This window comes from Neomonachus schauinslandi, chromosome 4 (assembly GCF_002201575.2).
Source record: "Neomonachus schauinslandi chromosome 4, ASM220157v2, whole genome shotgun sequence".
In the NCBI taxonomy this organism is placed as follows: Eukaryota; Metazoa; Chordata; class Mammalia; order Carnivora; family Phocidae; genus Neomonachus; species Neomonachus schauinslandi.
In genome coordinates this window covers 186,630,312-186,641,112 of record NC_058406.1, presented here as the reverse complement: position 1 = coordinate 186,641,112, position 10,801 = coordinate 186,630,312, and the positions used below count along the sequence as shown (strand labels likewise).

General features: G+C 63.1%; 1 protein-coding gene across 1 annotated transcript; it reads left to right on the top strand.

Annotated features, from left to right (window-relative positions):
• Positions 1 to 9,194: 9,194 nt before the first annotated feature.
• LY6D (lymphocyte antigen 6 family member D) lies at positions 9,195 to 10,801 on the top strand. Its single transcript, XM_021688497.1, has 3 exons — positions 9,195 to 9,290; positions 9,938 to 10,036; positions 10,257 to 10,801. The coding sequence occupies exons 1-3, from the start codon at positions 9,239 to 9,241 to the stop codon at positions 10,490 to 10,492; spliced, it is 387 nt and encodes a 128-aa protein (XP_021544172.1). The 5' UTR covers positions 9,195 to 9,238; the 3' UTR covers positions 10,493 to 10,801.

The following is a 10,801-nucleotide window of genomic DNA, read 5'->3' as shown; positions in this document are numbered from 1 at the left end:
GGAGTGAGCCCAGGCACCTGTCAGAGGGAAGGGGTGGGGGTGGGGGGGTCACTGAGCCACTCCCTGCCGCAGGTGTCATAGAGGGGCCTGGCCTCAGGGGGAGACAGGACTCCCCAGACCCACGGGTGCCACGGAAGGAGCCCCCAGCCACAGCAGGCTCTTCGGGGCACTCTCGTTCGCGCCGGGAACCCTGGAAGCGGCGAGCCAGCGGTGCTGGTGGCCCCGGGCTGCGGGCCGGCCGCGTGGGGGGCACCCGGAGCACGCCAGCCATGGGCCCTCGCCCCTCTCTCCACAGCAAACCCTGGTGGCATCCTGGTCATGAAGTCCTGCGCCCCGGTGTGCCCCAACAGCACCATGTCCTCGGACGGCCGCACCCTGTCTGTCTCCTGCTGCCAGGGCAGCCAATGTAACCGCAGTGCGGCCGCAGGCCTGGCGGGCAGCCACGGGGCCCTGTGGCTCAGCGCCTCGGCCAGCCTGCTGTGGCCGCTGCTCCGGGCGGCCTGGTGAGCCCGCCGTGCCCGCGCTGGCCCTGACTCTCGCCTGGCCCCTCTCAGTCCTTTGCGGCCCGCGCAGCTCCCCGCACACGGGGGCGCGCGGGCTCCGACAGCCCCTGTCTCTCCCCCGGAGCTCCGCGGGGCTTCCCCCAGGCCACGCCCAGCCCCCTCCTCGGGCTCCTCCCCCCGAGAGGGCAGCTCTCCCCCTGCCTCAGGGAACCCACCTCGGAGGGACCCTCAGCCCTCTCCTGGGGTCCTGGCCCCCCGGCTGTGGGAAGGGCACCTCCATCCTCCCCGGCACCCTCTACCCCATTTCAGGGGCTTCCGCTGGGACTTCCTCCCCGACCGGCCTCGTGTGCACACGGGAGGGGGTCAGAGGTCTGGGCTTCCCCCCCGCCGCCCGCACCAGCCACCCCTGTGCTCCCACGTGCATCGCACTCCTTCCACTGCTTACTCACACCTCAGTGGGCACGCTCACGCCTCCCGAACCCACCGAACCCCCCGGGGCCTCCTGGGAGCCAGGCGCCCTAACAGAGCTGCCAGGCCCCTCCCAGCGCCGTGGTTCAGGGGCTCCGCCCACTGCCCGAAGTCCGAGATGGGGTGAGGGTTTTCAGTGGCCGCCACATCCCCACCCCCAGTCCCTGCCGGGTGAAGACAGGCTTGTTCCCGGTCCCCTGGCTGCCCGCTGTGGGGGCGGAAGCCGCGCGCATCTGTTCTCACTGCCTCCCGCAGAGCGCAGAGCCCACCCCCCAGGAGCTCGTGAGAGGAGAATAAAGTTGCACATCCTGTCCTGTCCCCATTCTCTGAGACTTTGAATCTGGGGGGGTGTACTTCAGACGCAGGCATGGGACACTTCATGGAGGGTGGGAGCACTCTCCAGGCATGAACTCAGAGAGGAAAAAGCACACCCCCCTCAGAATCCAAGAAGCCAGCATCCATTCCCACCCCCTTGACCTAAGGGCTCACATGGGGTCCCCCAGCACCCGTGTCTAGCCCTGCAGTGTGCCCCACCACCCTCACCGTCCTGCACCCCCAGTCAGGGCCCTGCCGGGTACCCAGGGCTCTTGTTGGCTGACAGGGCCCTCTAGAGGCTCCAGCTCTCCTCCCTCACCTCTACGCAGGGCCTCTCCTCACAACCCCCGCATGGGTCCCCTTGCCTATGCTCCCGCAGGGTCTCCTTGTTCCTAGACTGTGGGGCTCTGCCCTGGCCCACCTACCTCCTCCCCATGCAGGCCCCAATCCTTTCCCTTCCCCCACGTCACTGACCCTCACATCCCTCCCGGGGGGCCTGTCTGGCAGAGCTGGGCTCCCACAGCTCAAGTGCCCAAGGCCACGGGGCCTGGTGATGGCGGGCGCTTCCCTAGTTGGGTGTGGGCCGCAGTTCTGGGAACCAAGCGGCAGATGTGCAGCTAACATGCCCAGCCTCCCCACCGTCCTCCTCTCAGCCTCCGCCCTCCCCCAGCCCAGCCTTGCCCTCCTGCCCCTGGAGGGACACAGGCCCTTCCCATTCCCAGCGGCCACCTCTCTGGACTTGCTGTGGCCCGGTCTGCGCCCTGGAAGATGCTGGAAGACGGGGTGGCGGAGGGGGCCCGGGCTGAAAACGAGGATGTCAGCTTTCCCTTGGGGCTCCTCCAAGCCTCAGATACAATTTCCCTTTATGGCCAGGCCTGCCGGGCTCCAGGGAGAGGTTGGCATGGAGCCCACGTGAAGTGGCCATCTCAGGAGCAAAGCTGGGGTTCAGGGTTGGGCCACCCCACCCAGCCTTGGAAGGTTGGGTTTCTTTTCTTTTCTTTTTTTAAATTTTTTTTTAAAAGATTTTGTTTATTTATTTGACAGAGAGAGACACAGCGAGAGAGGGAACACAAGCAGGGGGAGTGGGAGAGGGAGAAGCAGGCTTCCCGCGGAGCAGGGAGCCCGATTCGGGGCTTGATCCTAGGACGCTGGATCACGACCTACGAAGGCAGACGCTTAACGACTGAGCCACCCTGGCGCCACCTTGGGTTTCTTTTCTTAAGGGGAGTGGAAACTTCCTCTCTTGACTCCTGTCTGACCAGCCTTCCCTCCAGGGCAGGTCCCACCCTTACAAATCGCAACGGAAAACCACACTGGGTGCCACACGATGACCCGACCCATGGCCTCCTCCTCCAGGAGCTTCTGCATTCAGAAGTAGGCGTGGGGCCAGCAGATGGTTCCCTATGAGGACATTAACTTCCCTTGCTACAGAGGACACTGAGGCACAAGAGCTTTTCGGATTCAGTTCTGGGCTGGCAGAGTGGTCTGCCCCAGAGCCTGAATTCTCTCTGCCTCCGCCGCCCCCACGGCTGCACCACGTCATCAAATCAATAGACACTCAGAGAACACCCACTGTGCACCAGGATCGTGCGGGCGCTGGGACCAGTGCAGTAGAACACAGCCAGCAAGCTCACAAACCTCACAAACCAGTGCTGCCTGTGGCTTACCAGGGCTGTGGGGAGGGTGGGTTGCTGGGGGGTCGCCAGCCTCTCAGAGGGGTCGGTGACGGCTGCCATCCTGACCCTGGGAAGGCCGTGAGGACAACAGGTACAAAGGCCCAGAGGTAAGAAAGGGCTGGAGGGTCTGCAGGGAGGCCCCCGCCACAAGAACCCCGAGGGTGGGCTGCAGACGTGTCCGCTGAGCAGGGTTTGTGGGCAGCAAGACAGGGAAGCTGGGCTGGAGCCTCAAGGAGGAGTACCTTGGGGTGGCGTGGGTATGGACTTGGGCTTTGACCTGTTCCTCCTGAAGTGGCTGAGGGCACAGGCAGGAAGGCAGGGTGGCAGCTGGAGCTATGAGCTTGGCCGACATGCTGCGGGCAGCACCAAGCTGGCTTTTGTCCTGGCTCTGTGTGCCCTGGGGGTCACAGCCGGGGCTGGCCTCCGGGACCTGCACTCAGCTCTGGGGGGTTCCTGGGCCTCCCCGCAGCATCCCCTGTTCCCCAAGGAGCAGCCCTTCTCCGTTCTTATAATATTCCCAGGATGAGATGACACAAGCCCCTTGATCCCCTAAGCTCTGTAGGTATTGAGCTCCCTGCCAGGCCCAGCTTATGACCCACTCCCTGCCCTGGGGAGCCTGGCCCACCCCCAGAGCAGGTTGCAACAACATGCAAACCCCCTGGACCATGGCCAGGTGCCAAAGCCAAGCCCCTGAGGCCGCCAGGCTGAGCAGGGAGTGGCTGAGCTGGGCTGCTCCAGATTCAAAGCTCAGCAGCTGCCTGAGACCCAGAGGAGTGGGACCTGCGTCTCCTCAGCATCTAGGCCATGTGAGGACAACGCACCGTTCGTCCCCGGGCCACCTGGCCAATGCAGATGCAGCCCTGCCAGCTCCCATTACCCTGTACCCTGATAAGCGCCAGGAACCTCGTCTATAAAATGCAGGGTTGGAAAGAAGCTGCCCACGTCTGAAATGTGGGTCTCACTGCGAGATTGAAGCCCTCCCCCACACATACTTGGGAGGACAGTAGTCCCCATCTGAGAACTTCACCAGCTGTTTCCAAAAAAATCTTTTAAAAAAAAATCTGGTTGTCCTGGCAGTATTTTAGTGGGGCTTAAAGAGCAGCAGGGCCCAACAAGGGGCCATTCACTGCTCCCAAGGGACAAGGGACAGATGAGAGCGTTAGGGATTGTCAAGGAAAGGAATTTACACTGCTCTGTGTAAGAGGTACTAGTGGCCAGAGATGGACAGACAGACCAACAGGACACAAACTCTGAAGGGTTAGGATCAATGATGTCCTCCCAAAGCCACCCCCAACGGATTATATAATCTTAAGTAAAAAGAGCATGTCTGCATATTTGGGTGTCACAAGTCCCAGAGCTGCCTGCCAACCACTTGCAGGTGTAAGGCTCTTGGAGCCCCCACTGGGTTTCACTCCACAGTGTTTGAGAATTACTGTGTTCTCTTGTCCAGGGCAGGTGGGCAAGTAAATGAGAAAGGGAAGAGGGGACAGGAGAGAGAGACATCATGGTAACTATCTCCTACAGGACGCGTAAGGAGTATGGATGGATGATGGATGGCTGGATGGATGGATGGATGATGGATGTGTGGATGGATGGATGGATGGATACAGGGCTGGCTGGCTGGCTGGTGGAAGGATGAATGAATGGATAAGTAACAGTTGGATGGGTGGATTACATAGGTGGTAGGTGTTCACTACCCTGGAGATTACACCCAGTGCCATCATGGAGCTCAAGGGTTTAGGGCCACAAGCTCAGGCTACAACAGGAGGAGCACAGCAGTGGCACAGCAGAACGGAGAACCTAGGGATAAAACATGAACACAAATACTCTGTCCTTTTCTAGAACCCTAGAGGGAGCTTTCCTCACATGGAGAGAATAAACCCCCTACAGGATCCCTGATTCTCAGGTTCTTTGGGTCCCGCAGTTCTGGAATTCCATGCTCTGCAAGCCCACGCTGCTAAGAGCCTGCACCCTGGGGCCTCCGAGTTCTCCAAGGTTGCTGTGGTTCTGTGGCTCTGTGCCCACGCCCTTCTGCAGGCCCTCTTCCTGCACTTCATGAAGGGACACAGCCAGAGAAACTGATAAGCAAGGCTCATGCCAGACCTCTGCTGGTGCTAGGTGCTGGTGCCAGGTGCTAGGTGCTGGTGCTAGGTGCTAGGTGCTGGTGCTAGGTGCCAGGTGCTGGTGCTAGGTGCTAGGTGCTGGTGCCAGGTGCTGGTACTAGGTGCTAGGTGCTGGTGCTAGGTGCTGGTGCTAAGTGCCAGGTGCTGGTGCTAGGTGCTGGTGCTGGTGCTAGGTGCCATGTGCTGGTACTAGGTGCCAGGTGCTGGTGCTAGGTGCTAGGTGCTGGTGCTAGTTGCTGGTGCAGGCAGAGATCTTGTGGGGCCTCTCTCAGGGGAGTTGCCTGCCAGACCTGAGAACCGGTGTGTCTCTCCTGGCCTTCAGGAACCCGGGGCTCCCATCCAGCCATTCCCGGGGAACAGGCCAGGTCCCAAGGCGGGGAAGGGCCGCCCATGTGGCTGCTCCCTGGATTTGCACTCTGGCAGAGCAGGAAAGAGAGGCCCCACACTGGTGGCCAGGGTCCCAGGGGATGATCTAGACAGGTGGGGCCATGCCAGGCCCTGGGAAGCAGGTGAGAGAGACCCGTGTCTAGGCCTGTGGCCCTGTGTGTAAAGGTGAGGGAGGAGTAGGGAAGCCTGGGCGTGGGGTAAGAGCCCCAGGCCAGCCAGGATGGAGTTGGGGAAGGAGGGCAGGCCCAGCTCTGGTTCCCACTGGCTGGCTGGGTGATCCTGGGCAAGGCCCTGCCCTCTCTGTGTCATCTGAGGGAGGCCCTGTCAGTGTGTGCAGGTCCATGAATGGAGGGACAAGGCAAGCCCTCCCCCAGGGCAGCGTGACTCTGTATCCTTCCACAGCCTGACTCACGGGGTAGTCACCTCAGCCCTGTGGGGAAGAAGGGGTGTGCCATGCCCGAGGCCCCCCAGGCCCAGACCCAGGCCCTGACCCCCTGTCCTTGCTCCATCCTTCAGGAGCCCCCATCCCTTGGCTTCCCTGATCGTCCCTCTCACATGGGGTCCACTTGTCTGTGCCCCGCCTCCCCAGCTCATCTGGGGGTCCCGAGGGCTGGCCCTGTCTCTCCTGTCTGTCTCTGTCATGCCCTGAGTGCATGGTCCACGGCGGGTGCTGCTAAATGAGCGAGCGAGCGGGCAGGTGCGGTGCCTCCCTGCGCGAGGCCGGCCAGCACTCGCCCATGATGCACCTGGAAACTGAAGAAGTCTTGTCTGCAGGCCCCAAGGTGTGGGGGCGCCTCCAGGGAGGGAACCCGACTTGCCCATCCTGGTGCCCACCCTCAGCCCAAGGCAAGGCCCGGGAACCCCCTAGGCTGCATTTTCAGAAAGTCTGGAGTGGCCACTGTCTGCGCCGGGCCAGGCGCTTCCCTGTGTGGGACCCCAGGCCTTGATTCTGGCCCCTCCCCCACTCCAAGGCCGAGCCCCTGGGGAGCAGTGGAAAGGAGGGCGGGGGTTGGGGGGGTGTGAGCAGGGAAAGCAGGAGGCAGCAGAGGTCTGGGCTTGTCCTGGCGCCTGGCTTCCAGCCACTGAGTTCAGGAAGGAGGAGGGCTGAGGGGTCGGGGTGCTAGTACTCCCGACCCCGTGCCCCCCAAGACCTCCTCTAGACCTTGTTTCTGCTGCCAACATTCTGCTGGCACCGTCATGCCCAGGGACCCAGCTGGCTCCAGGGACTGGGTGAGAGGGCTTGGGTGCTGGACAGTGGCAGCTTTCTCCAGAGGGTGAGGGGGGACAGGAGGACAGGCCACGTGATGTGGAAGTGTCAGGGGCTGGCGCCAGCGGGGCCCCCTCAGAACCTCACTTCCTCACCAGTAAAAGGATGTTGGAAGGGGCCAACTTAAGGAGCCACGATGGCTCCTCTCTCCCCTGATATCTGCCTCCAAGATCAGGGCAATCAGGTCACCACTTCAGGAAGCCCTCCCCGACTGCACTGTTCCGATGACCCCCAGTTCTCCGAGAGCTCCTGCCATGGAAATCGCCCACTTTCTCACACAAGTAAACTGTGTCTGAGGCTGCTGTTGATGGTCCTGCTAGGAAGCCCCCGGGACAGTCAGCTCACATCTAAGTGGGCAGCCCAGGCCCTCACTGGCAGTCCTGTCAGAGACAAGGCTTTCTTCCCATGGAACCAGAACCTGGCTGCCACCTCTGCTTCAGTAGGTGTCTGTCCCTGCCTGCAGGGCACACGGCCAGTGAAGCCTCAGGTGCCCCATGAGGATGGGCCAGGGCTGTAGGGGTGCCCTCCAGCCCCAGTGAGGGGAGCCTGCTGCCCAGCAGCCTCACACCAGACTTCCACTCCTGGTCTGCCCAACACCCCTGGACCCCTTAGCTCTACCAGGCCCTATGGGAAATCCAATGTCCCAAACCCGTTTTCCTAGTGGCTTCCATGCCCCCTGGCCTCAGTGAGTCACCCCTCCCCACCTGTCATTCCCACCCCCCACCCCATGCCAGTCACCACTCTGTCACCGAGCCCTACGTCCTGCTTCCCGAGGCCTCTAGGGCATCCTCCTTTCACCTGCCCATGAAGGGCTGTGCCTGATGAATTCCAGGCCTCAGAGCTTGGAGTGACTTCCTCTCTCTGGGTGAGGGCACAGGTCCCCCATATTAACTGCCTTGTCAAGAGAGACCCCAGCTACCCTAAATAAGACCCAGGGAGCCTGGGACCAGCCATGGGACAGGCTCAGGATGCTGATGTGGGGCTGCCTCAGGGGCTCCTGCTTGCACCCTCCCTGCCCCGCCAGGGTCCTGGAAGGAACGCCACACCAGCCCTGCACCTCTGGCCGGGTCTCACCAGGTCCAGTAACATCCTTAGGGAGGGCGGCCCAGAGTGTCAGGCAGCATGAGGCAGCCCACCTCGCCCAGGTGAGGCCTGGCTCAGGAGCTGGCTTGTCCAGGCCATGCTAGGAGGAAGGGCCAAGGGCTCCCAGAGCTCCCCGGCCTGAGCCCACAGTGCTCCCAAGAGCTGTAGGCTGGCTCTGCCCCCTGCCCTCCCTCCAGCCCAGGGCCACCCTCCCTGCAGCAGGCCCTGCCCCTCCAGTTCTGAGCTCTGTGCTCTGGCCTGACTCACCGTCACAGTCAGCATGGTCTGCGAGGACAGGGTCAGCGGGAGGCCTCTGTAGGCCCCCCCACAACCCAGCGGGGTCCGCCGGTCACAGCAGAGCAGCAGGAAGGTCCCGGGGCCAGTGAGCGGACAGGGAAACCTTTGGGGAAGGGAGGGCAGTGCCTGGGCTTAGGGGCCAAGTCTCCCCCCGCCACGGGTACTGTGAGACGGTGAAGTTGGGGGGCTCTACCCAGCACCCACCGCCCCTGGTCTGGAAGAGCTCACTGCCTTCAGGGACCAGAGCAGGAGATGGAGACGCCTGGTCCCAAAGCAGGATGAAGGCTGCTGCCCCTCCAGGACGGCCGGGGGCTGGAGCACGGTGGACAGAGTCCTGGAGGGGAGGCGTCCAAGGCAGGGCTGGTGGAGACACAGGGGCCCTCAGTTTCCCTTGAGTCTCTGCTTCCACACCCTTCCCTCCCCCATCAGCCCTGCCCCTGCCCCTCTCCCAGATGCACCTGGTCCGGTGCTCACCTCTCTGCAGGCACATCCACACGCTTGGCCTGCTGCCTGCCCGCCCCCAGGATGGCCTCTTCCTCTCCTCACTACCCTGACATCCTGACATCTCAGCAAGATGCCCTGCTTCCGTGGGGGTCCTTGTCCCAGGGCTCCATGGGCGGACCTAGCAGTCCTGAGCCCCGAGCCCAGGAAGGCAGGGCCAGCGCCTACTCCTGCCTTGCTAGCCCCGTGGGCACAGCCCTGGGCACCCACAGGGCAGCTGCTTAGGCTTGTGACTCTGCTGACCTTATCTGAGGGTGGGGGGGTGCAAGGGAGGGAGTGGAAGGTCCGAGACAAAGTGATCTAGGGACGGACAGAGAGCCAGAGAGAGGAAGACAGGCAGTGAGCTGCAGAGTCAGCTGAGGCTTCTGTACATAGCCCGGAGATGGGGGAGGGCAGACCCCTGCCCTGGGGGGTAGGCAGCCAGGGGCCGAGGTCCCTCCAGGTGGCCGTGGCTGGGGCAGCCGGGCGCCGAGCTGGTGGGTGTGGGCCAGCCAGGGCGGGGCAGATGGAATGCCGCCCCCTGGCCGGCTGCCCACCTTCACCCCTCCCACCAGCACCTGTCCCAGCTATAAGGCCTCCAGAGAGGAGGGGCCGCACTGCTCCCAGAGACGCCCCAAGATGAAGACAGCCCTGCTGCTCCTCGTTGCTCTGGCAGTGGCCGCCGGGCCAGGTGGGTGAGGGCCTGGGGTGGGGTGGGCAGCTGGGCCCTATGGGCCGGGAGGCTGGCAGTACTGGCCTTTAGGCTCGGAGCATCCTGGATTCCCGGGATGCTAGACTCAGAATTTAAAACCAGGGGCGCCTGGGTGGCTCAGTCGTTAAGCGTCTGCCTTCGGCTCAGGTCATGATCCCGGGGTCCTGGGATCGAGTTCCGCATCGGGCTCCCTGCTCCGCGGGGAGCCTGCTTCTCCCTCTGCCTCTGCCTGCCTACTTGTGATCTCTCTCTCTCTCTCTCTCTGTCAAATAAATAAATTAGATGTAAAAAAAAACCAGATTTAAAACCAAATGAACCCACATCTTAGCTTAGTGGAATCAGACTTCAAATATCTCAGAATCAGCGGCCGGGATCCGACACGCAGAGGGGGGAGAGAGGCGGGGAGCTGTCTCGAGGAGCCCCCCCCGCCCCTGGGAAAGACCAGCCGCCAACAGGCACGAGGGGTCCCACGGTCCCAGCCATCCAGGACTGTCGCCTCCCGACTTGTCCGGAGGTTGTGCGCAGGACAGGAGCCCCTGCAGGGCCCGGTCGGTCTAGGGCGGGGTGGCAGAGGGCAGTGTCCAGACAGCGACCCCAGGCCTCCCTGTGTCCCTCGTCCCCCCCAGCCCGTGCTCTCCGCTGTCACGTCTGCTCCAGCTCCAGCAACTGTGAGAAAGCCCAGAACTGCGCGGTCAGCGCACGCTACTGTCGGACCAGCACCAAGAGTGAGTGATCCGGGGCGCGGGGCCGAGGCGCAGCTCTGTCCAGGTGCCCCGGGGCTCAGGGGACCATGGCCGGAAGGCTGGTGGGAGGGTGTCGGTGACGAGTGGGTCGCGGTGGCGATGGGGGCCAGAGCAGGCACTTGGGGTGCCACGGAGGCCGGCTGCATGGGCTGTGGGGGGTCAGAAGCCGCTGCCCAGCCTGACCACGCCCATGTGTTGCCAGTGGAGCCCCTGAGGGGGAACCTGGTGGAGAAGGACTGCGTGGAGTCGTGCACGCCCACGAACACCCTGCGGGGCCAGGTGAGCAGCGGGGCGGCCACCACCCTGTGCTGTCAGGACGACTTGTGCAACTGGAGTCTGCAGAGCCGCGCGCCCGCCCGCACCCTGCTCCCCGGCGCTGCCCTCCGCCTGGCGCTGGCCCTCGGCCTCCTCGCCCTCCTCGTGGCCCCCAGCCTGTGACCTCCCGCGGGCAGGGGCCCCCATCCCTTTCCCGGGGGACTTCCACGCCCCTGCGGTCCCTTCTTCTCCCTGCCCGGGGGACTCCGCAGCCCCTCCCACGGGCGCCATGAAGGGGAGGTTGGGACACCCTGGGCTGAGCCTGCCTCCGAAGGTCTGGGGGCTCCCTCCCCCAAGACAGGAAGATGTACTTCCCTGAGCAGCAGGAAGCAGCAGACAGAAGGCGTTCTGACCCCTTCTGATTTGACATTAATTCTGTTCCGTTTCCGTTTGTTTTTCTACTTGCATAGGAATAAATGCCTGAAAATCCGC